The following is a 26,500-nucleotide window of genomic DNA, read 5'->3' as shown; positions in this document are numbered from 1 at the left end:
AGGCTCACTAATCTTTATTGATGATGTAAGTAGCAGCAGCATAAATTGAGAAGTCTACAGAAATATTCTGACTGCCAATTTACAGAGAAATGCATCCAATCTACTCAAAAGAACTCATTCATCTTTTGATCTCAAAGCCAAATGTCTGTAGTGTAGAGCCTTGGCATTCCAGTACTTTCAGAGGAGACAGTAAATAAAGTATATGTGTATATATATATATATATATATATATATATATATATATATATATATATATTGATGAGCACTGATGAGTATATTGACACAAACATTGTTATGTGTATGTTTATTGCAGTGACTTTCCTCAGAAGCTGTCAGTTGCGCTCTCAGAGAATCCAGCTTCAGTGATCCACTCTCTCAATCTGGCACATAACACACTGGACAACCAAGGTACCTTCTCCACTTTTTTAGAAACTCTTAACTTACTGGCATACTATTAGATACTCATTAACTGAAGCACAGCTTGTGTTGCCATCCCCTAGTCCTTCGTTAGTGGTCAGTTTCTGTTCTCCTTTGTATGCTTATTCTTTTCCCCTTTGTGCTGCTGAACATTGCATTGGCAACAGTCAGGATGGTTCTTTTGCTCTTTGGCCTGGAAAGTACAACACTCATTATTTCCAAAAACAATTTGAAAGATGGACTCATCTGACAACAGTACATGTTTCTACTTTGTGTTAGTCCATTTCAGATAAGGTTTAGCCCAGAGAAATCGGCGGTGTTTCTGGATGTTCTTGATATTTGGTTTCTGCTTTGTGTAGTTGAGTTTTAACTTGCTTTTGTAGATGCAGTGATGAATTGTGTTTACTGACAAGAGTTTTCCCAAGTATTCCCGATGCGTTTTACAAATGGAGATTTCTCCGGATTCTCTGAATAGTTTTAATAACATTATGGATTGTAGATGGTCAAAGACCTAAATTCCTTGCAGTCATGTGTTTGAGAATGTACTCTGTTGGACTGTAGTCCATCTATTTCTCTGCGTACTTTGTTAGCCAATGTCACTGCAGTGCTAAGACTTATCCACCACCCAAATAATACCTGCTCAGGGGGTCCTGATCATTGAAGAATGGACAAAGAGTGTATATACAAGGAGGTGTACTTAATGAAGTGGCTGTTTGATGTATTATAAACTTGACACATGTATATAAATAGATGAACATACATATAAATATTTTCCTTTGCAAATAGGAATGTATTCTCATACACCCTGTCTTCATGATTTAAAGTACCGTACCATTTGCATTTAATGTACTACTGAATGTGTTTATTTATAGGCTACATGACAGCCCGTTTACCTGAGCAGAGTTTAAATAAAAGTGCCAATTTTCTCAAATTTTCATCAAGCTCATATTTATGGTGTGTTATCTGTGCTGACTGTCTGAACTGCCTCAGTCTGTTTTCCCTGTTTTCTCTCCAGCTCTTTCATTCTCTGTCGTCTTATCTCTCCCTACCTCACTGTTTATCATCACTCGTCAATCATTTCAATGAGACAGAACAGTATGAGACCTCTTTAATTAAGCCAGACTGTCTCTCTCTCTCTCTCTCTCTCTCTCTCTCTCTCTCTCTCTCTCTCTCTCTCTCTCTCACCCGTTCTCTCAGACACACTGCCTCTCCCCCTCTCTTTATCTCTCTGCCTCCCATCTCCACATGCACAATTGCACCTTCGTTCCCTTTTACTCATTACTTTCTCATTCTCGCTCTCTCTCCAGGTGTGTGTAATCTGATCCAGCAGGTGTGTCGTCTCAGTAAAGGACTTCGTCTCCTCAACCTGTCCAAAACATCCCTCTCCTCCAAAGGTGGGCAGCGCTGCCCCTGCGGCATCTCATTATTTATTGCTTTAAATTGAGTAGGCCTGGTTTTAGAAACGTGATTGTAGTTCTCTTCTTTTAATTTAATGTGTATTGGAATTCCAGCAGCATTGTTAGCAATGTGCTGTAGAGTCACCCAGACACAATAAAACCACAGTCATATGCAAAAGTTTGGTTAATGATGCTCCCCTGGTTAATGATGTTTTTTGATTTTTCTAAGTAAAAGTAAATCAACACACACTTCTGCACATTTTAATGCACAGTTACTGCTTATTTGCTGAGTTAAACATATTTTTAAAAAAAATAGTTTTTAGTTATGTTAACATGCGTTCACTAAGAAAATCAAAAACATAATTGGATGTCCCCCACCTCCCCCGATATCTGGTCAAAGTTCTGACGGAGGTGTGAGTTGAGATCAATCTGACAGGTTCTTCTGCCAGACGTTCCCAGCAAACCCTCACTATACGTTTGGGCTTGCCTGGTCTGACCAGCATCTTCCCCCACTACCTGATCCAACTCACCACCAGGTGATGATCAGTTGACAGCTCAGCTCCTCTCTTTACCCGAGTGTCCAAAACACATGGCCGCAAGTCCGCTGACACGACTACAAAGTCAATCATTGAACTGCGGCCTAGGGTGTCCAGGTGCCATGTGCACTTATGGACATCCTTGTGTTCAAACATGGTGTTCGTGATGGACAAACTGTGGTTTGCACAGAAGTCCAAAAACTGAAAACCAATCGGGTTCAGATCAGAGAGGCCATTCCTCCCAATCACACCCCTCCAGGTCTTACTGTCGTTGCCCACGTGAGCATTAAAGTCCCCCAGTAGGACAATAGAGTCTCCAGGAGGAACACTTTCAAGCACCCTTCCCAAGGACTCTAAGAAGGCTGGGTACTCTGAACTGCTGTTCGGTGCATAAGCACAGACAACAGTCAGGACCCGTTCCCCAACCCGAAGGCGTGGGGAAGCTACCCTCTCGTCCACCGGAGAAAACCCCAACATACAGGCACCGAGTCGAGGGGCTATGAGAAAGCCCACACCTGGCTAACGTTCCAAGTTCCAAAAGCCAGTTTCAGTAACCGAGGATCAGAACGCCAAGGCCCACGGCTTCGGACACTGCCTGATCCACAAAGCACCGAACCCCTACTACTGCCCCTCCCATTGGTGGTGGGTCAATGGGAGCGGGGACTCATGTAACTCCTTCGGGCTGGGCCCGGCCGGGCACCATGAGTAAATGCCCGGCCACCAGACGCTCGCTGACGAGCCCCTCCCCCAGGCCTGGCTCCAGGGTGGGGCCCCAGTAACCCTGTTCCGGGCAGCGTACACAAGTCCTGTTTTTGTCTTTTCATAGGGGTTATTAGGGATCACACTTTGTCTGACCTGTCACCTAGGACCAGTTTGCCATGGGAGACCCTACCAGGAGCTTTTGCTCCAGTCAACATAGCTCCATGGATCATTCAAGCATGCAAACCCCTCCACCACGATAAGGTGGTGATCCATGGAGAGGGACTCTTTGAAATATTTACATGAATTTCAGAGTTTCTTAGTATATGGTTTGTCCCCTTTTTGCTTTAAAGACAGTGTGCATTCATTTTCGTCCATTATGAGTGCTGCCCTAGTGGATACCACAAGCAAAAAGAAGAAATAACTAAATTGAAATATCTAACTACTTTTCTTCTTATAAGTCTTCTAATTTTTACTCTAATAAGTTTTGTGTGATATTAAAGGGTTGAAATAATAAATGCCAGACGACACTGGCTCAGGGCACTGGAGAAAACGCCACTGACCAATCAAGTGGTTGTTGCCGAGAACTCAACATAGCTTGGACAAAAAGGAAAGCTTGGACGTTAAGAGGAAAGAATTCATGTTTAGGACAAAGACCAGTTCTTATGATCTTTTAGTTTTGTGGCTAAAGGTCTGTATTCATTGGCCCTTCATTGTGTTAGACTTTCTTATTTTTGAGATTTCATATATTGAGTGGTATATTTAGTGGTTGCTGCCAAGGCTGGCTAATTATTTATTGTTGTGGGAAGTTTGAGAACCCAAATTTGTACAAATGGGAAGGTAAATCTTCATTATCAAAGAAGCGAAAACGCGAAGAAGCAAAACAAAATCAGCACAGGCAACGTCAAAAAAACTGACTGCCACTGTATGTTCAACTACACGCTTGGAAAGTGGTTGGATAGTGTAGTGGTTAACACCTCTGCCTTCTACGCTGTAGACTGGGGTTCAATCCCCACCCAGGTAAACACTATACCAATAAGAGTCCTTGGGCAAGACTCCTAACACTGCCTTGGCCTACCTGTGTAAAATGATCTAATTGTAAGTCGCTCTGGATAAGCACGTCAGCCAAATGCTGTAAATGTAAATGAAAGGGAGGAATGTGGGAGTGGAATTCAGTTGGTTCCAATCTGCAACCTCACTACTAGATGCCACTAAATCTTGCACACTGCACCTTTAATGTAAATTTAAGCATTTTGACAAAAACTTTCTGAAAATCTTTAGTTTCTAAAATGTATTCCAATTTTGCAGTATTCTGTGATGTTTGCCCAGGTTAGCAACAACTGCTGTGAGAGAATTCATTTGTGGGTGGAGCTTGGATACCTGAGCTGTTTGGATTTTCAGTCCTCAGGATTTTTACTGCATACAGAACTCCGATAGAAACCACACTTCTGTTGTAATATTTAGTGTTTAGCTTGTTGCTGCTGGATTTTCATCTGCATTCTGCACTGCGCCTTCCTGGATTTCCACTTTGAGGCAGAATAATTTGCTGGCAGAAAATGGTTGGATTTAGCGTTTAGATGAAATGTTAGTGTTCATTTTTCAGATCTGCTTCTTTCTGGTCTGGCAGCTCTATATATCATACATATAATACATATTCAATATGTCACACACTGTCTCAATTTTTTTAACACATGGTTTAACTTTTGACGCTGCTGCACACATTTCTGTACACACATTTATACGCCTAATCCAGCCTTCACATCCTTCATGCAAGATTTATGGCAGCTTTGTGTCAGCTGTCCTCCCCGTAACACTCAGCGGCTTGGAAAAAAGTCCAAACAAATGGAAAATCCTAAACAAATGGAGGGAGCTGAACTTTTGAGGAACAGCCCGCAGCTCACTCTAATGCTCACTTGGTGAAATATGCAGAAACACGCTCATCAAAAGCAAAAATGTGCTTTCAGTGAAACAATGGGTGTTCGTGAATTACATGCACATTATTCACGTCCCCAGCCTTCAGTATTTCCCTCTCTTGTCTGAATTGCCTTGCTTGAATCTTCCCTGAGTTGTGTTCTCTTTACTATTTGAAAATGAAGGGGCTGAGCCTGAAGGGCTTTCTAAAGCGTACATGTGTGTGTGCATTTCTGAAGTCCCATATTTTAAAGGCTTCCATAGCTGTTGGTATGAGTATGTAGATGTAATACACACACAGACACACACACACATCTTCCAAGCCACCTCTCCCTCAGGGTCGGAAATAAGACACTGCCTGTCAAAAGTTTGGAGATGCTCAGTTTCCCAAGCCAGACTTCTACCTAGCTCAAAGGTGAACTCCACGGAATTTTTTTTTCTGCCAAATTGAAGTGGAATAATATAACTTAGAGTGATTTTAAGTGAATTTTTAATGGTGGAGAAATTCGCTAGCACAGATTTTTAACAGTGATGGTGATAAAAACCAGGAAAAACCCAAGACAAATAATTCCATTTTATTTACTATCCAAAACCACCAGTTCTAGTTTTTATGTGTAATGTTGATGATGGTAAAATAAGTTTTCTTTGGGGACTATTTTACCTTACAACCTATTTTTATAAAAATGTATACAATTTCCAAAAAAGTTGGGTCGCTGTGCACAATGTAAATAAAAACAAAATGCTATGATATGCAAACCATTTAAACCCTATTTTTCCTTGAAAATAGTACAAAGACAACCTATCTAATGTTGAAACTGGGGAATTTTCTTGTTTTTTTTTAAATATCTGCCCATTTTGAATTTGATGCTAACAACACGTTCCAAAAAAGTTGGGATGGGGCAACAAAAGGCTGCTAAAGTTGTGTAATGCTAATAAAACACCTGGTGGTTGATTGGCAACAGATCAGTAACATGATTGAGTATAAAAATAGCATCTCAGAGTGGCCGAGTCTTTCAGAAGTAAAGATGAGGAGGGGTTCACCACTCTGTGAAAGGCCCTCAGGCAGCACTGCATTAAAAAGACATGATTCTCTAGTGGAAATCACTGCATGGGCTCAGAAACACTTCTGAATGCCACTGTCTGTGAAACAGTTTGTCACTGCATCCACGAATGCAAATTAAAAATCTATAATGCAAAGAAGAAACCATATATAAACAGGATCCAGAAACGCTGCCACCTTCTCTGGGCCTGAGCTCATTTAAAATAGACTGAAGTGAAGTGGAAAAGTGTCCTGTGGTCTGACCAATCAAAATTTTTAATTCTTTTTGGAAATCATGGACACTGTGTCCTCTGAGCTAAAGACCACTCAGATTGTTATCAGCGCAGTTTAAAAGCCAGTATTCATGATTGTATAGGTATGCGTTAGTAAGTGCATGGCATGGGTGATGTTCACATCTGTGAAGGCATTAATTAATTATCAACAATATGCTGCCGTCCAGACGACATCTTTTTCAGGGAAGGCCTTGCTAATTTCAGCAAGACAATATCAGACGACATTCTGCATGCATTAAACAGCAAAAAAATATGGCTCCATATTAAGAGTCCATGTGCTAAACCGGCCTGCCTGATGTCCAGACCTGTCTCTCATTGAGAACATTTTGCTCATTATGAAATGAAAAATATGGCAAATGAGACTCTGAACTGTTGCTGCAGCTGAAATCCTATATCAAACAAGAACAGGGAAATATTTCACTTTCAAAACCACATCAATTGTAGTTTTGTCAAAAGAAGAGGTGGTAAACATGCCCCTGTCCCATTTTTTTTTTTTGGAACTTGGAATTTTTTTGTTGGCATCAAATTCAAATTGGGCATATATTAAAAAAAAAACCTCTAATAGAATTTCTCAGTTTTAACTTTTTAATAAGAAAGATTTTAACCTAAGTAAAGCTGAAAAGTTTTATTGTGCAAAATAGTAAAAACAAAACAGAACAACATATAAACCTGTATTAATGTTCCCTTTACTAGCTCTGCTGTGCTAAAGGCTAAAGTTCGTTTCTTATTCAGCAGCTTTTTTGTTTAGCATTCCTGATCCGCCTTAAAAGGAGCAGCAGTTACATGAAAGCCTGTTCAGGTACCTGAATGTAACTGTGCACTATTTAAGGTGGAACGGGAAAGCCAACTTCAGCTTTGTCAAAGTTCTCAAGTAATTTGTCTCACACATGCATCCACTCGTGCCTCCAATCATCAAACACTGCTGGGATTTGGAAAATGAACACTGTCATTGGTGCTATCAGTATCAACTGTTCCACAGCTTGTTACATGCACAAGGCCTGACCATGGCGTCATCTGACACAGCTGCTTACTGGTTCATGGGTGCTAATAAGACTTTTGTACTGAAGTTTTGTTACAGAATGTTTACTTACTATGAAGTATTGAAATAATGTGGTCTGTACCATACAGTTATTGAATTTTGATATAGAGACTTTCTGGAAATCACACAAGGATATCTTGCTTATGAACTTCTAAATGTTTTAAAGCAAGTTATTGAATAACTTATTAGATGCTGTGATGCAGATTTTACAGCAACACAGGAACACAGCAAGATTTTCACCTTTGAAGGGACAATGTTAGTGTCGATTCGAGTTTGAGGCCCCTTTTTTTCTTTAGAAAACTTCAATTGGACACTGTCTCATTAAGTGATGTCCACTTTATTTTCTTTCAATCAGTGTCTGACTACCTCTCTCCACTCCCTTTTTCTTTCATTAATTTGTTTTTCTGGGCTCTGCCTACCTTCTTTCTCTCTAGTCGACTGGCTGAGGCACTCAATTATAGCAAATGCTCCACTTGTGCCATCTTTAGAAAAGTGTATTTGTGATGATATAACATATCCATGGCTCAGAGGAAGCTAATTTAATGCAGTGTTAAGGCAAAGATTGATACAGATGAGCTAGGAAATTACTTCAGAGGCCATTGGTGACTGGCAATAAAAGAATGTCTGTTTCTCTTCTCTCATTCTCTTTGTTTTGTTCTGCTTCAATACACAGTGGTTGAACTGTAAAAAAAAAACAAAAAAAACCCAACAAAAATAGCTGGGGCGGTGAGTTCAAATGAAGATTGAAAGGGGCTGGGAAGTGAGAACAGCAAAAAATCCTTTTGAGATATCATTTTTTATTGTCATTAGGCTGATAGTTGTTATAGGTTTATATAAAACGAAGTACATAGATGGCCTAATGCATGTACACTTGACCATCACACCTATGTGAGCTTCTTGGACATCCCTTTCCAAAATCATGGGCATTAATTACCCCCACCTTAGAGGTGCATAAACAAATTGGGAGTGTGTAATTGTCTAAATTATAATTGAGTTCAGGGGTTTCAGCCACACCCTCAGGTCTTCCAATCTCCATAGACAAATGCTGGTTGTTTTATAGAGCTCATTGGCTTTAAACATGGCACTGTCATAGGATGCCATCTATTCCACAAGTTAATTTGTGAAATTTCTGCCTTGCTAGATCTACCCCAGTCAACTGTAAGTGCTATTATTGTGAAATGGATCCATATAGGAGCAACAGCAATTAAACCACAAAACATTAGACCATGCAAACTCACAGAGGGGGGCTGTTGAGTGCTGAAGCGTGTAGCACGTAAAACTATCCTCTGTTGCATCACTCACTACAAAGTTTCAAACTGCCTCTAGAAGCAACAAGAAATGCGTCAAGAGCTTCATGACATGGGTTTCCATTGCCGAGCAGCTGCACACAATCCTAAGATCACTATGCAAAATGCCAAGCGTCAGCTGAAATGATGTAAAACATGTCACCACTGGACTCTCAAGCAGTAGTGATGGATCGTGCTTCACTATCTGGCAGTCTGGTGGACCAATCTGGGTTTGGTAAATGCCAGGAGAGCGCTACCTTCTGGAATGCATAGTACGATCCATAAAGTTTGGTGGAGGAGGGATAATGGGCTGGGGCTGTTTTTCAGGGTTTGGCCTCAGCCATGTAGTTCCAGGGAAGGGTAATGCTAAAGCATACAAAGGCATTTTAGACATTATATGCCTCCAGCGTTGTTGCAACAGTTTGGGGAAGGCCCTTTCCTGTTTCTCTGTGACTTTGCACTTGTGTACAAAGCAACACAGTAGAGATGTAGTTTAGTAAGTGTGATGTGGTCCAGTGACCTGCACAGAGATCTGAGCTTTACCCTGACCCTGAACCTTAAACCTTAACACCTTTGGGATGAACTGGAACTGTTTATCCAGAATTTGTATATCTCACATATAGATGGAATGGAAACATTGATAATAGACAGCTTAAGTGAAATCACATTGACGGGGTAGAAAAGAGATTTAGTCATGGTTTTAGTCATGTTTCTTGACTGATCGATCTCTCTCTCTCTCTCTCTCTCTCTCTCACTCTCTCAGGCGTGGTGTCTCTCTCCCAGGCACTTTGCTCCAATGACGATTACTCAAACTCACTCCTGCATTTGGACCTTAGCAAGAACCCCGGGATACTTTCAGGAGAGGATGCCACGGTCAGACAGTGCACACACACAGACTGTCAAAAGTTAGGGGCCAGCTAGCTTTTCGAAAGGGTTTTTAATACAAATGAGCATGTTTTATTTCTTAGTTTGCAATAATTTAACAAATGCTAAACAGTATAAGTATTTGTGACAGTGCTATACTGGAAGTAATGTCAAACCACCTTTAATCCACCTTTGGGCCAAAAGAGTTTCAGTATGTGTTATTAACAATAGTAAACTGTCAAATCACTATTCAGCGTTTAAGCTACTTATGCCCAAAAGGTATATGTCCCCAAGCTTTTAATAGGCGGTGTACAGACACACACTAATTCAGTGAAGCTGTAAGTGATCTAATTTAAAAACAGCCATGGCTTTCTCTGGCTGACTCGTCAGTGGTCAGTGATAGTGGCCTTTTTTCTTTGCACAGCATCTGCACATGTTCCTGTCCCAGCCCAACTGTCTGGTGCATTTAGACCTGTCAGCCACGGACTGCTGCGTGGACTCTGTGAGTACATTTTAGATTTACTTTTTCTGTGTTTTCTCCTAATAGTAATCTATTTGCATCTATTTCCCTGTAGAAATCTTTTTCAATAGTAATTTGTTTCCATAATGCAACATATAGCATAGAATGCTAATCTTGTAATCTTTTTAAACCAAAATTACAGGGATAGTAGCATTGTCACTACTAATAGCTAACTCCATCACTGCATATCTCTGAAGCAGTATGTAAGTAATTTTAGATTTATATAGCACTTTTAGAACAACCAGTGTTGGGTATTTTACAGCCATAAAACATCTACAAAAATACAAATGAGACATGAGGGAAAAAAGGTTGATGTACCAGTGCATTCAGATGATTCTGTATGATAATGAATGAAAATAAGTTAATAGTTTGGATGTAAAAAGGAGTACAGAAGATGCTCACCTTATGTCGACAGCAGGACCGTTCCGCAGACATGGGTTGGTAACTGCAAAAGATTGGCTCTCCTTTGACTTCAACAGAAACTGAGGAGCAGTCGTAATCAGTAACTCAACTGATGCTTCAGCTTTAGTAAAAAAAATAGCTAAAATTTATTTATTTACTAGGCCTCGCTAAATGAGAGCAAAGTGCAAACAGAGCAGGACAGAGGTAATCATGGAAGTAGAGAAGATGGCTACATCATTCACACTCATTGGCCACTTTACTACCAGGTTACGGTAACCCAAATGTTAGGAAGAGCCCTTTTGACCTTTCTTGACAGTTTCTTGTTGGAGATTAAATGTATCAGGATACCAGCTGAAGTGCTTACAAATGCAAATAAATCCATTCATCTCTAAATTATCAATGTTTGTCTTAAATCTTTCTTTTGCCATTATGTTAGCTACTAGCTACGCGAGACTGTTGTCTGCATTGCTATGGTAAACAGCAGTCTGTGCGTCATTCTTCAGGGTTACACCTACCATATAACTTAGTAAATATACAGTTTCTAACTGTTGCTGCACAATTAATCAGCTCCTCTACTTCCATCAATCAGTGTAATGGGACCAACTTAGGGCCACTAGCAAATTGTTGAGCAGCAGGTGGGCTACAGTCAATAAATGTATACTTACAACATTCAAGCTAAAATTACGTTGGTTGCTAGGTACCCAATAAACTGCTGATGAACAAAAAATTGCCATTTTATTCTCAGTTTAAGCTCCTTAAACTTATCCTCCCCACACTCTCTGCCTATGTGAAGACTTATTGTATCAGAACCAGAATAAGAATCTCTATTCGCCAAATAGATGTAGGAATTGAATGGCCAACATAAAAATTAAATAAAATAAATATAGAAAAAACATGAACTCTATTCCAAAACCTGTATCTTTTATTTGTTTTAGTAGTTCAAGGTTAATTTGGAGGTATGCTTGGGATCATTGTCTTATTGTAATATCCAAACTCTTTTCATCTTCAGTTTCTTCATTGGCTGTGATACATTAGTTTCCAAAATTTGTTCATATTTTCTCGGATCGTTTCTTCTCTCTTTTCCCACGAAATGTCCTCTTGATAGCACACAACCCCAAAGCATAATAGACCTGCCCTGTACTTCACAGTTGGCAAGGTGTTCCTTTCATCAAATGCTGTTTCTGTTTTTCTTCAAACATACCTTTTGTGATGGTAACAAAAGAGAAATTAATTTTTGTCTATTTAGGCCACCGCATTCCAAAATGCCTCCAAAATGTACATGTTGGGTTGTGTACTTCAGACATTGAGTATTGATCAGTTACCCTTCCATGTAGATATCCAGCAACACGACACAGTGCATTATAACTGAATAATTATGTTCTCTCTCTCTCTCTTCGTTGTATGAAGCTTTTGCTGCTTTCTCTCTCTCTCCCTCTCACTTTTTCTCTCTCCCTCTCTCACCCCACATTCAGGGAAGCTGCCACAACAAATTATCCAGTGGCTAGCTATTGAAAATATAAGTGTCTGTCATAATTTCATTATGCCTGTAAATTGTCCATCTGTTTTTATTATCCACTTGCCCTCTCTCTGTTTTCACCGCCCCCCCACCGCCCCCCATCCCTTCCGTTTTCTATTTCACTCAGAGTTTAACCTCCATTCCTCTCTCTCTCCTTCTCTGGTTGTGAATACAGCTGTTCGGGGCTCTTCTCAGGGGCTGCGGTGCTGATCTCTCTTACCTCAACCTCTCCAAAAACTCCTTTTCTCACAGGTCAGATACTCTCCATCTCTCTTCGCCCTTCTACTGTCTGACTCTCTGTCCGTGTGTGTGCATGTACGTGCAGCTGGTGGCTGTATCTAATTCTGGGCTGAAGAATCTGGCATTGTCCACAGATGCTTAACAAAAAGAAATACAGTCAGAAACCATCCTTTATGTAATTTCCAATCAAAATGTGCAAAGTTATTTATTTTTCAGCATCAGGAGAAGATCATATAGCATTTAAGAGAAATTTACACCATGTGTAAATTTAGTGTTTATAGTTGTATAGTGTGTTATGCTATGTTTTTTACAGCTATGATTCTTTTGGGGGAGAAGAAACCTATAGGGATATTTTTCCACATCTCCAAAGTTCAGTCTTAGGAGCTGGTTGCATATACTGCATATCACAATCCAAGTAATCCGGAACACATTCAGTGATGTTGAGGTCTGGACACTGGGGTGGATGATCCATTGTTCTCAGAGGGGTTTTGACTGGAAATTGAATGCATGAAGGATAGCCCTGGCACCGTACTGTATTTAGAGATAAAATATATATGCTTACTGATATGCTGATGTACACATACAGTTATGTTGATGTATCAGAATGCATCAGTATTAAGGCAGCAATTCATCTGTTTGCATTGATTGTAATAATTTATACATGCTAAAGTATGTGCTAATTTTCCCCAAATTAAAATAAATAAATAAATAAAATATTGTTTTGTGGTCTGCGTTCCACTACTGTGTAAATAATTGAGCAGTACAACAAAATCTGAAAGCGCTCTCTTCTGATGTCTGTCAAACTCCACCTGGTAGCACCCATAGCTCCTGTGCTAAATGTAGTAGTACAAAAGAAAATATAGAAGCTCACAGATGAGAACATTTGAAGACCATTACTCAAAAATGAATAATAAATTAATGTTCAACGCACACATTTTGCTTGTCTGAGAACTGATAGTGTATGTAGATGTAGCATCATTTAAAGGTAAAATAAGGATTGTGGAAACCACATTTACATAAATGAAAGCAGGGAAATCATTTAGCTGCAGACTGCTAAAGCTGCCCAATCAGATGAGCTACCATTAGAGCTAACAGTAAAGCTGAGGAGGATTTATCATCTTGTACATTAAGTCTTTTCTGAAACTTTAATGAAATAGTATAAATACTGGCATGCGTATGAGTGCATTAATATTTCTCTTTACACAAAATATTTTTAATCGCAAATGCCAGCACTGTGCAGTCTAATTTAGTTTAATCTCAAGATTTTTCAGTTTTAGAAATGAAATAATGGCGTCAACAACCTCCAGATGATCAATTATTAGTCAAATCTGTTCATTTGTGAATGATTTACTTCCACTGCCATTCTCACTGCAGTTTTTTTCTAAGTAGCACTTAGAAATGGTTGTGATTGGCTGGTCAATCCATTCGCACTTTATTTGGATGGTCCCCAACAGATGCTCTGAAGATGCTCTGCAGAACTCACCAATAAACTTTCTAGTGATATTCAGTTGATTATCAATAACAGTATGGTTATGGTTAGGGTTAGGAATTGGTGTAGGTTTTGCCTTGAGTGTAAGGTGATGGTTAGGTTTAGGGTTAGGAATAGATTTAATCAAATCTTTCATACTGAACTTGAAGTTCTGTTTTATTTAATAGATATTTAGTTGATATTTAGTTACTTAAAGACAGACTGAGCATTTACAAAGTATCTACAGTGAGCCATCCAATTAACACTCAACTTCACGTTAAGTTGCAGTTAATAGACATTTAGTTGAATGTTACTTAAAGACATGCTGAGCACTTACCAAGCATCTACAGTGTAACATTCAAATAAAGTGTTACCGTCAATCCTTCCAATAACCTTTGTGTATTCAGTGTAGTTTTAAATATAATTCTAAATCATGATAATCTAATCAAGAGTGAAATTTGAATTTCCATGACGCACTGAATCATCTAAAGAAGCATAATCAAATCAAATCATTGTCAGGTGAGAGATTTACATCCCTGGTTATTAACTGACCTCACACACTTGCATTTCTCTCTCTCTCACTTCTTAGAAAAGTGAAGGAGACTCTGCCTTTGTTCCGTCAGTTCTTCAGCTCCGCATTCAGTCTCACACACGTCAGTCTGGCCTCCATGAAGCTGCCCCCAGAAGCCCTCAGGTGAGATGCCCTCGCTTTCTCCTGAAGGTCAAAGGTCAGCTCAATATCCAGTCCAGAGAGTGCTTTTCTCCCACGCTGCAAATTCACCCTGTGTTGTGTAATTGCTTTCTCATCTTCCAAGAAGCCATTTCAAATCGACAGCACTTGAAAGAGCGCTCTTCGGTCAGCCTCGCTCTTGACGCACGCAGAACCCAGACTGGATTTCACTTACAAACGCATTCAATTTATGACAGTGCTGTTAGGGTTACATTTAAAACCGCCGTGGTCTTCAGTGGACATTAGCTATGAAAAATATCTTCAGCTAGTCAGTAGAGATGGGTAGAGCGTTCGGCAGTAAACAGCACTAAAGGTCTCTTTCTTAAAAAGGAACAAGGGAAAAGAAAAAATAATCCAGCACCAGTCTTAGTCTCTGTCAGGAAAACTGAGCCTTTGACTACATTTACACAACAGGTGTGTCTGTGTAGCAGTGTGAGCAGCAAAAAACACATTGAATCTGACATTTTAAATTCCGATTTGAGACGCTTTCATATGTGGTACTGAAATCCGATCTGTATCCAATCTGCGGCGATACGGCTCAGTCTGAACAGCCAGATCAGAAATCATGTGACTTTTACGTCAGTCCAACTTGACATTCGTCATTATTTTGCGCTACTGAGACTCAAACACTTAGGCTGATGTTTCTGTACCGAAAAATTAGAAGAGACTGATCCAAAACACCTCCACGTTTGAAGAGATTTTGAATGAAACGGCGAAGCTGCAGCATCAGAGAACAGTTTAAAGAATCCATGGACACTAACCAAAAAAGTGGCCAAAGAACGCGCCCTTTTTATGGCAAACTCGAACACTTTAGCCCAGAAGCTAAAACCCAAAAATGGAAATGGAACTAAATGTAAATGAATGAAATGGACATGGAGTAAACATGTAGAGATCTTTCTTCATGTTTATGAGTAGAAGTAAAGATAATATCTTCTGAAGGATTGCAATTTTCAAAAAATATATAAATCTGATCTAAATTGCACTGAAGTATATAGTTTTTCCTAACTTTTTGTCTTAGTTCATGTACATAGATTTTATTCTGACTGATGTTGGGCCACTTCTGTTGGTCCATCCATCATGACACTTTCACACAATGTAAAGGCCAGTTGGTGTTTTTAGATTGTGTCAATGTAAAATCTCTCTCTCTCTCTCTCTCTCTCTCTCTCTCTCTCTCTCTCTCTTTCTCTCTGTGAAAGGAATCTGTTCTTAGGTCTGACCAGCAACCCCCACATCAATGACTTGCATCTCGACATCAGTGGCTGTGAGGTATCTCTCTTTGTCTGTTTGTGCATGTGGGTGTGTATTTGCGTGGATGTAGCATGTGTCTGTGTCAGTGCATCAGTGCAGGATGCAGTCAATCTATTTAAACATCAGACAGATTCAGCATCTGTAGCTTCATGATTGAACGTTCCATTTTGTCACTACCAAAACATCATAACACTGCTGAAACTGTACTGGGACTGTTTCGGTATTGACAGTTTTAGCCAATTCTGTGCACATCACTAGCACACACAACTTTGACGAGTACACGCATAAAATCATGGTATGTTTGCCTAAAAATTGAGCTTCTTGCTGTACAATGCTGTGCAATCCTCACCCTCAGATGCTGCTGCTGCAGCTGCATATTGTAATTAATCTAATTAGGCGCCGCCCCACCTGTTTTTCCTGCTTTGTGCTATAATACTTTATACTAACAATGTTTGCTCTGTGGTGTCGACCAGAGGAGGATGGGTTCCCCTTCTTAGTCTTGGTTCCTCTCAAGGTTTCTTCCTCTTGCCCTTAGGGAGTTTTTCCTAGCCACTGTTGCCATTGGCAACACTCATGGGGGCTTGGACCCAGATTTTCTCTTTTCTTTTTCTTTCTTTACTGATTGTTCTGTAAATCTGCTTTGTGACAAGACCTGTTATAAAGAGTGCTATATAAATAAACTTTGCTTGCTTGCTTGCTTAAAAACCAAAATGTTGAGGAAAATATGTGTTTTGGTAGTGACGATTCTTAATGTTTCACATTGATTTTCAGAATCTGGGACAAATTTACTTCAAAATAATAACTGTTCACCGTGAGGCCATGAGAGACAGTCTCACTTCCTGCTCTAAAATGCAGGGATGTGGCTAAAATAAGGCTCTGCCTTCGGTAGTGATGTGAAAATGTGGGACAGCGTTTTTTTAATTAGAAAATTTAACCTATGATACAAATACAACTTTCAACTTCTCAAAATTTCTAAAAGTTATAAAAAAAACACAAAAAAACTACAAATGTAACTATTATTTTCACAAGTTGACATTTAGAAGGCATCTCCCAAAATATTTAGCTTATTGCTATTGCTGTTAATGCTTTGGGTTTTAATAGATCACTGTATAATCCTTATACATATCTGAAGATCTGAATGCTTTTTGATTTTATATATATATATATATATATATATATATATATATATATATATATATTTATTTATTTATTTATTTATTTATTTATTTATTTTTTTAACTATCAGTATAATTCGATACAATGATCTATATATATATACTACAAAACTGACAGCTCCAATCTCACCAGGAAAGGATTACAGAAGTTTCTTGACATAGTTTCTGTTCATTCTAGCTCACTTTGTGCTTCATTCTGAGAACAAATTTGACATTCCCACATTCCAGGATGACAGCTGTAGGGTGTCTGTATGTGACTGATGCAACAGACATGATGGAACACTGGGACACTTTGACTAGCAATATCGCCCAATGTCAATCCAAATTAAAATTAATAGGCACACAAACTCTAAAATGTGCACCCAGTTTGTGGAAGAGAGTGTTAGAATGGACATGAACATCTGTTGTAAATATTATCTGAGCGTAGCTTTTGCATTTTAGTTTTTAATTGTGTGTTCTTCAGCATCAATTCACTGGGTTTATTTTGCTAAGGACTCTTATTGTAGAATGAGCTGTTAGAGAACGAAACTCTGCTCTTGAATGGTGCAGCTGTGACCAACAGCACAGAGCACCATGACTTGTGTTAATGTATTATGTTATTTTATAAAAAGAGAGAATAATTATATACTAGATATTAGAGAATCATAATTATTAAATAAAACAAAAAATGTCTTAGTCTTTTTAACATTTTCGGCATTTGGCTGACGCTCTTATCCAGAGCGACTTACAGTTTGATCATTTTACATTGGCAGGCCAAGGCGGTGTTGGGAGTCTTGCCCAGGGACTCTTATTGGTATAGTGTAGGGTGTTTGCCCAGGTGGGAATTGAACCCCAGTCTGCAGTGTAGAAGGCAAAGGTGTTAACCACTACACTATCCTAACCACTTTTTTCCTCTCACTCTCTTTATCCTCATCTAGCTGAGGTCAGCAGGAGCAGCTGTGATACAGGAACTGTTTCCTAGAGTGATGTCTATCGCTACACTGGATATCTCAGACAATGGTGAGCCTGTCAGTTGCTATCACCATTACTATACACTTATCAGTAATGTTCATCTCAGCTTTGTTTATCTAATCATTTATCTGCTATACTACACCCAGTTTCCCATTAGCTGCAAGTTTGAAATGATTCAGACATCAGATGCCGCTGCCGCTACCAACCCCACCCTTGCTTTTATGCAGGCTCCCTTAATGTTTGAACAGATGAGGCAAAGAGGAAACAAAATTAGCTCCCAGTGTAATTTAGTAAGCAGAGAGACTTTTCACTCGCTCAGCTTTGAGTCTTTATCCACTAAATGTCCCTCAGCTCAGTGTCAGTGAGACAGAACTGCTGGCGGTTTAGCCTCAAGTGTTAACAAGGATGTTCAAATTAAATTCAGAGTAGCTTAAAGTTTCAAGATACACAGAGTAAATGAAGATGTATGATATTAAACTTGAGAGTTATGCTAAATACAAAATACTGTCTTATATTTAATCTATTTAGATAATCTATCTAAGCAGCCTGATTGCAGCCACTCATACAAGACTAAAACCATTATCCCAGTTTTATCTGACCATAACTGGACAAAAAAAGTCATGGACGAGCACATGCACATGGGACGGATGGACAACTGAACAAATGAAGCAACATACAAAGGAAAGGACAAACAGATGCACAGAGAGATGGACGGATAAACAGACACACAAGCAATGCGTGAATGAAGGAATGGACAAACGGTGGGCCTCATTCACCTGTATCTGCCTATTCTTTTCTTCAATATGTTCTTTAGAAAGTTTCTGAGAAAAAAGTCTACGTCAGATTGTTGGCATGTTCTTAAACTGCAGAATTGTTCACTCCCCTTGTGCTCTTGAGTATGTGTAGATTCTGTTCTTACCTAAGAATTAATCCCAAATAAGAAAACATCAGTGAAAGTCAGAATCTTTGCGAAAACTATGTAAGTGGATTTTAAGAAAAAATTATTGGTGTCAGTTGATAAAAAAAATAATAATTGAATTAATCACAATAATAGGTTGTGATTAATCATGATTAATTGTGAAGTTTAAATAGTATTTACTTGTTTTTAAGGGGATTCATACATTAAAAAAATGTGTGAATTGTATGGCAGTGAAAAGGCATGGCTAAATAGTGCTTCTGCTGTGCCAGTATTGCTTTCAGTGAGTATTTGTTGTGTGGGACCCTCTTTATCATTTTGCGAGCTGAATTCCAGTGTGTGGGTACGTCCTGGACAAGTGTCTCCTTTTCTTGACCACTAGAGGCTTGCTGCACTTGTTTGCAGGACCGTGTTTGAAATCTCTGACTATTTCACTTGGCTAAAGCATCGACACCCCCCCTGCTGTCACAGAAAGCCACTGTGATTAACCCTCTATATAATGTGCTGCACAAGGCATAAGTTCGAATGGTAGATTCCTTACCGTGATCATATTGCAAGCGCTATTTGTTGCTATAGTGGTGACGTTTAGTCATCTGGGTCCAGATAGATCTAAATTTCCATCTGGAAGCTTTTTAAAATGAAACCATTCAGCACACCAAGTTATGTTTCCTCAGTCATCGTGTTATCTGTGTTATTGTGATATCTTTCTGTGAATTCACATGTGAATTACGGGAGGAAGCTGGGGTCAAACTTTGTAATACTATTAATCTGCTTTAAAAAAAAGTGAAGGCGTTAAGGTTTCCAGATTAATTGCGTGCCTTACCTAGTAGAGAGCTGTAGAACAAATTTCTTCTTTAGAATGGTTGGTGAATGAGACTCCTTGTTCGTGGTTAAACAAATAATTGGGCAACAGGCAGCTATAAACAGTTGGTCCTGCTTGCTAGCTTTTGTTATGGTGGGTTAGTATTAGCTCACTTAGTTAAAGGCACCTAGTGTAGTTGTAAGCAATCTGCCACCTCGTGTAATCATCTCATTAGCATGTTTTCGTATAATAGGCTATGATAGGTTCAAGCTCATTTGTGATGTACAAAACTAAGTTGCTACATAGCACCTCACAAATCGCTTGTTTTGGATGCACTGAGAAAGCTGGTATTTTCAATGCAGAAGACGGGAACTTTATACTTTGTATATTATACAGATATCATTTACATTTACAGCATTTAGCAGACACTCTTATCCAAGGCGACTTACAAAAAATGCTTTGTTGTCTATTCAGAGAAAGTATCTTTGCTACTTACAAATAGGTTAAGGAGAAGTCTAGTCCTGAGCTCAGGTATCACTAGAAACGAAAGCCCATATTGATACCAAGAGAAAAGGAACAGAACTAAACATAGTACAATGCATTTAGTAACCCTTATTAGTCCCACAACAGGGAAATTTCACCTCTGCATTTAACCCATCCATGAAGTGAAACACCACATGCACACTAGGGGGCAGTGAGCACACTTGCCCAAAGCAGTGGGCAGCCCAATCCACAGTGCCCAGGGAGCAGTTGGGGGTTAGGTGTCTTGCTCAAGGACACCTCAGTCATGTACTGTTGGCTCTGGGGATTGAACCGGCGACCTTCCAGTCACGAGGCTGGTTCCCTACTGCCCTTCTTCTTCTTCTTCTTTCGGCTGCTCCCTTTAGGGGTTGCCACAGTGGATCATCTGTTTCCATCTTGCCCTGTCCATTGCCTCCTCTACTTTCACACCAACCATCTCCATGTCCACCTTCAATACATCCATAAACCTTCTCTGAGGTCTACCTCTTCTCCTTCTACCCAGCAGCTCCATCTCCAACATTCTTTACCCAATATATCCACTATTCCTCCTCAACACATGTCCAAACCATCTCAACCTGGCCTCTCTGGCTTTATCTCCAAACTGCTCCACCTTCACTGTCCCTCTGATCTGCTCATTTCTAATCTTGTCCAGCCTTGTCACTCCCAACGAAAATCTCAGCATCTTCATCTCCGCCACCTCCAGCTCAGCCTCCTGTCTTTTAGACAGAGCCACAGTCTCTAAACCATACATCATAGCAGGACGCACTACTGTCTTGTAAACCTTCCCTTTCACTCTTGCTGCTATCCTTCTGTCACACATCAGCCCTGACATCCGTCTCCACCCACTCCATCCTGCCTGCACCCTCTTCCTCACCTCTATTTTTTGCACTGTCCATTTCTCTGGATGGTTGACCCAAGATATTTGAAGTCATCCACCTTTACGACCTCTACTCCTTGCATCTTCACCTTTCCACCTGCCTCCCTCTCATTCACACACATGTATTCTGTCTTATCTCTACTGACCTTCATTCCTTTCCTCTCCAGTGCAAACCTACACCTCTCCAGATTCTCTTCCACCTGCTCTCTACTCGTACCACAGATTACAATGTCATCTGCAAACATCATGGTCCATGGAGCCTCCTGCCTGACCTCATCTGTCAACCTGTCCATCACCATTGCAAACAAGAAAGGGCTCAAAGCTGATCCCTGATGTAACCCTACCTTCACCTTGAAACCATTTGTCACTCCCAACTGCACACCTCACCACTGTCTCACTATCCTCATACATGTCCTGCATCACCTTAACATACTTTTCAGCTACACCTGACTTCCTCATACAGTACCACAGTTCCTGTCTTGGCACCCTATCATATGCCTTCTCTAGATCCACAAACACACAATGTAGCTCCTTCTGACCTTCTCTGTACTTCTCTACCAACACTCTCAATACAAAATTTGCATCTGTGGTACTCTTTCTGGGCATGAAACCAAACTGCTGCTAACTGATCTGGACCTCTCGCCTTAGCCTTGCTTCAACAACTCTTTCCCATACCTTCATGGTGTGGCTCATCAACGTTATACCTCTGTAGTTACTGCAGCTCTGCACATCACCCTTGTTCTTAAAAATTGGGGACCAATGCACTGCTTCTCCACTCATCAGGCATCCTCTCACTCTCCAGGATTTTGTTAAACAACCTGGTTAAAAAGTCCACTGCCTTCTCTTCTAAACATCTCCATACCTCCACAGGTATGTCATCTGGACCAACTGCCTTTCCATTCTTCATCCTTTTTAAAGCTGCCCTCACTTCCACGTTACTAATTCTCTGCACTTCCTGATCCACTATCTGTCCCCCCGTTGTCCTCCTCTCTCTTTCGTTTTCCTCAATCATTAGTTCTTCAAAGTACTCCTTCCATCTACTCAACACTCTCTGTTCACTCACTAGTACATTTCCCTCTCGTTCCTTTATCAGCCTTTAACCTGCTGTACATCCTTTCCAGCTCTATCTCTCTGTTTAGCCAAACAATGCAAGTCCTTTACTCCTTCTTTACTGTCCAGCCTCTTATACAGCTCATCATAGGCATGACCCTTTGCCTTTGCCACCATTCTTTTTGCTATGCGACTAGCCTCACAGTACTCCTGCCTACTTCCTTCATCTCTCTGGTTATCCCACTTTTTCTTAGCTGCCTTCTTCTTCTGAATACTCTCCTGGACTTCCTCATTCCACCACCAACTTTCCTTGTCTTCTTTCCCCTGACCAGACGAAACACCCAACACATTCTTGCCAGTTTCTCTCACCACCTTAGCTGTATTTTCCTAGTCCTCAGGTAGCTCCTCACTACCCCCAAGGGCCTGTTGCTTTTTTTCCCCTGAACTGCCTGCAACTGCTGCAACCATCCTCCTCCTTCAGCTTCCACCATCTAATCTTTGATTCTATCTTCACTCTCTTCCTCTTCTTTGTTTCTAATCTCATTCTACAGACAACCACCCTGTGCTTCCTTGCTACACTTTCCCCTGGCAACACTTTACAATCTCCAATCTCCTTTAGGTGGCATCTCCTGCTAAGGATATAATCCACCTGTGTGCACCTCCCTTCACTCTTGTATGTCACCCTGTGTTCTTCCCTCTTCTGAAAATACGTGTTCACCACAGCCATTTCCATTCTCTTTGCAAAATCTACAACCATCTGACCTTCCGCATTTCTGTCTTTCACACCATACATACCCAGCACCTCTTCATCCCCTCTGTTTCCTTCACCAACATGTCCATTGAAGTCTGCACCAATCATCAATCTCTCCTCTCTAGGGACAACATCTACCACTTCATCCATCTTACTCCAAAATTCTTCTTTCTCCTGACAACCACCCTGTGGTGCATATGAACTGACCACATTCAAAATCACACCATCAACCTCCAACTTCAGGCTCATGATCCTGTCTGACACTCTCTTTACATCCAGAACACGTTTCCCAAGCTGTTCCTTTAGGATTATCCCTACTCCATTTCTCTTCCTCTCCACCATGATAGAACAGTTTAAATCCACCTCCAATGTTCCTGGCCTTGCTTCCTTTCCATCTGGTCTCCTGAACACACAGAATATCTACCTTGCTTCTCTCCATCATGTCTGCAAGCTCTCTGCCTTTACCAGTCATTGTCCCTATGTTCAGAGTCCCTACTCTAACCTCCACACTCCTGCCTTTGCTTCTCTCTCGCTGCCTTCTAACCCGCCTTCCTCCTGTCCTCTTTGATGGTCTTCGACCTACAGTAGTCCAATTTCCACCGGCACCCTGCTGGTCAACAGCACCAAAGGCGGTCGTTGTTAACCCGGGCCTCGACCGATCCGGTATGGCAATCATATTTGTGATCCGCATGATAGTTTTAAATTAAATTTTACGCCGGATTCCCTTCCTGACGCAGCCCTCACCATTTATCCGGGCTTGGGACCGGCACCAGAAGTACACAAAGTACACCCCTAATGGCTGGTTTGCCTCAGTACTGCCCCATTACAATAAATGCTTAACTCAGTGCTCACTTAAGTGCTGTAAAAAGAGATGTGTCTTCAGACACAGTGGGAGTTTGTTCCAACACCTGGGTGCCAGGACAGAGAAAAGTCTTGATGCTTCTTTTCCACGTGTCTTGAAGGATGGTGGGTCAAGCCAAGCTGTACTTGAAGCTCAAGGCTACAGTATTAGTTTTGACCATTGCCATTAGGTAGGGAGGGGCTGTTTTTGGCTTTGTAGGCAAGTGATGTAAATTAAAGATTCCCAAAATTAAAATATCTTGTATTATGCAGGATAAAACATAAATAAAGTACAGTATGGCCTAGCATATTGGAAGAAGTGCCTTAAAACAAGTTTCCTTAGTAGGGCATAAGAGGGAAGAAAAACACTTTTTAGGAGGCGAGTGAACTTATGAACTTCTCAAGGGCGAACGGCCAAGATAGAAAAACACCAGCAATCGTGCTAGGGTGTGCTAGGGTGTGCTAGGGTGTGCCTGGTACATTGTCTTTTTTTAAAAATGATGCAGATCGGACTTGGAGATAATGCTTCCATATGGTTCCATAATTGGATATAATGATTCCATAAGTTAGACGTATGGGCGGAAGAAAATCATCAATTTGGACATAATGGTGATGTAATGAGATTAGGAGATAACAAAAAGGGGTGGGGTGACACCACCCCATCTTTACTGAGGGTATAAATTATGTGTACAAACTCTGTATCTGTGTGAGTGTTGTCCGAAGGCCTTTGGGAAGCATTCTCCACGCTCAAGAAGAATAAATGAATCATAAATAATACCTAGGCTTAGTAGTCGAACAAGTGTCAAGCGATGACACAAGTGTTTCAAATCTGATGCTTGCAGCTACAGGAAACCAGTGAAGGGAGTTCAGCAGTGGAGTGACGTGAATGAACTTAGGAAGATTGAAGTTGAGCTTTGCTGCTGCATTCTGGATGAGTCTTCATAGGAAGACCAGCCAGGAGCGAGTTGCAGTAGTCAAGCTTTAAAATGAAAAGAGAAGGGGTCGGATGTTCTGAATGTTGTACAAGAGAAACATGCATGACCGAGTCAGGTTCACAATATGAGGTGAGAACGATAACAGGCCATCCAGGATCACACTAAAGTTTTTTGTATCTTCAGACAGAACAATCAGAGAGTTCTGGAATGAGATGGCAAAGACCTGTAGCTGCAGGGATGAATAGCAGCTCAGTCTAGCTACACTTAAGCTTCAGATAGTTGAGATGTTAGATGTCATGACGAGATGTCAGTCAGACATGCCATGACTTCAAACCTAGGTGTCAGAAAGTGGGAAGGAAAGCATTAGTTGAGTTTCATCAGTATAGGAGTGATAAGAGAAGCCATGAGAGTATATTACATTACCAAGAGAACAAGTGTAAAGTGAAAAGACAAGAGGACCCAGCACCGAGCCTTGTGGGATGCCAGTGGGGAGCCTGCATAGAGATGTGGACCCTCTATATTTACCTGTTAAGAGCGACTACCCAGATAGGACTTGAACCACATACTAAATATGAATGATTGAAGGGGATCTGGGGAAAAAGTAGATCACTTTCCTTACAAGTAGAAGTAAAAAATTTGCATATGTGAGTGTGTGTTTATGCGTGGGGGAAGGCTAACCATGTGTTTTGCTGTAGGGTTTGATGCGGACCTGCTGATTGTGCTGCCTGCTCTGTCCAGACATCCCTCTCTCAGACACCTCCACCTGGGTAAGAACTTCAACATCAAGAGCAGGTAAGTCCATTTAGACGCTGTTACTATTTAGTATAAACTCACTGGCCACCTTATTACAAACCGCTACCTTGCAGGTGTACAGTTGATGTTTATGCACATGTTCTGGTACTCATCTTCTAGCCCTTTATCAATGGTCATTCTAAACTGCTCTTTTGAGTGGTGGGCCTCTCTTGGCCTAGCAGGGTCACTGATATGAGAAAAACCCCAGCAACATTTCTGTGTCTGATAACACACATACCAGCACCACACACCCTATGTCAGTGTTGGTATGCTGAGAGTGATCCACCAGCCAAATAATATCTGGAAACAGTGGTCTTGCATTTGAAAACTGACCAATGATGTATGAGGCAGAGAGATGCTGAATTGTTTATGTACCTATATAATGGACATACAAAGTAGGCGGAGCGCATAAAGTGGCCAGTGAGTAGAAGTCAACGAAGGTGTTCTTAGTAAAGAAGAAAGTAGATGTACAGTTGTATTCCTTCCTATAGTTCCTTGGCAGAGATGTGGGGGTTTTGCTTTGCATGCCTAACCAGTCTAAGAGCAGTTCTGGGCACACAATTTTCTTCATCTTCCAAATCTTTCCTTGGCTTTAACTGTGCTCCTTCTGTTTCTTAATAACATTTCCGACAGTGAATACTGTAAAACAATAGTGTTTAGATATATTTTAATTGTAAGAGTTGATTATCTTTAAGTCCTCACTGACCTGCTGGATGGCTTTTGAGTGTACGCACAATATCTTGAGAAGATTTAAAGTGTCACAGAATTTATTAAGCTCTGAAATTATCTGCTCCTGACCTGGATTAAGGTCTAATGTGTCAAATGAGTTCAGAGGTGTTCAACTTCTACTTCAGCCCAGACGTTTCTCAATGAGGCTTAGTCACTCAAAAAAACCCAATGAAATCAGCCATCGACCCACGCACTGCTTTGACAGTACATTACTGATAAAGCCATGGACAATAAGCTTACGTCCATAAGACGAGAGGAATTTTAATACTGTGCTCATATACTTTACAGTAATAAATGTCATGAATCTTTAGACTGCTTGGCAGCACTGCTAGGGGTTGGCAAAATGGCAACACAGTACAGTACATTATACTTAAAGACATTTCCATGATGCACAATATAAATCATGATGTGTATTTTTCAGAGAGTTGTAACGAGCAGCCACGCACACACATCATCTAAACCGCTTATCCTTCTGGGCAGCACAGGGTGTTGGAGCCTATCTTAGCTGCCATCGGGTGGAAGGCAGGATACACCCTGGACAGTTCGCCAGTCTAT

The 26,500-nt window shown here is 40.5% G+C and overlaps 1 protein-coding gene across 3 annotated transcripts in view; it reads left to right on the top strand.

Annotated features, from left to right (window-relative positions):
• LOC108427497 (capping protein, Arp2/3 and myosin-I linker protein 3-like) overlaps positions 1 to 26,500 on the top strand; it is a 125,773-nt gene that overhangs the window by 46,905 nt on the left and 52,368 nt on the right. For all 3 annotated transcript variants that reach the window (XM_017697689.2, XM_037538226.1, XM_017697690.2), the window contains exons 11-19: positions 314 to 408; positions 1,725 to 1,811; positions 9,381 to 9,490; positions 9,906 to 9,983; positions 12,095 to 12,171; positions 14,217 to 14,321; positions 15,554 to 15,623; positions 17,698 to 17,779; positions 25,120 to 25,216. In XM_017697689.2, coding sequence (XP_017553178.2) covers positions 314 to 408; positions 1,725 to 1,811; positions 9,381 to 9,490; positions 9,906 to 9,983; positions 12,095 to 12,171; positions 14,217 to 14,321; positions 15,554 to 15,623; positions 17,698 to 17,779; positions 25,120 to 25,216 — 801 coding nt within the window. The remainder of the gene's footprint in view (positions 1 to 313; positions 409 to 1,724; positions 1,812 to 9,380; positions 9,491 to 9,905; positions 9,984 to 12,094; positions 12,172 to 14,216; positions 14,322 to 15,553; positions 15,624 to 17,697; positions 17,780 to 25,119; positions 25,217 to 26,500) is intronic.

The sequence above is a fragment of the Pygocentrus nattereri genome, chromosome 4, assembly GCF_015220715.1.
Source record: "Pygocentrus nattereri isolate fPygNat1 chromosome 4, fPygNat1.pri, whole genome shotgun sequence".
NCBI lineage: Eukaryota > Metazoa > Chordata > Actinopteri > Characiformes > Serrasalmidae > Pygocentrus > Pygocentrus nattereri.
Note: the sequence above shows the minus strand (reverse complement) of the source record. Positions and strands in the feature narration are given on the sequence as shown.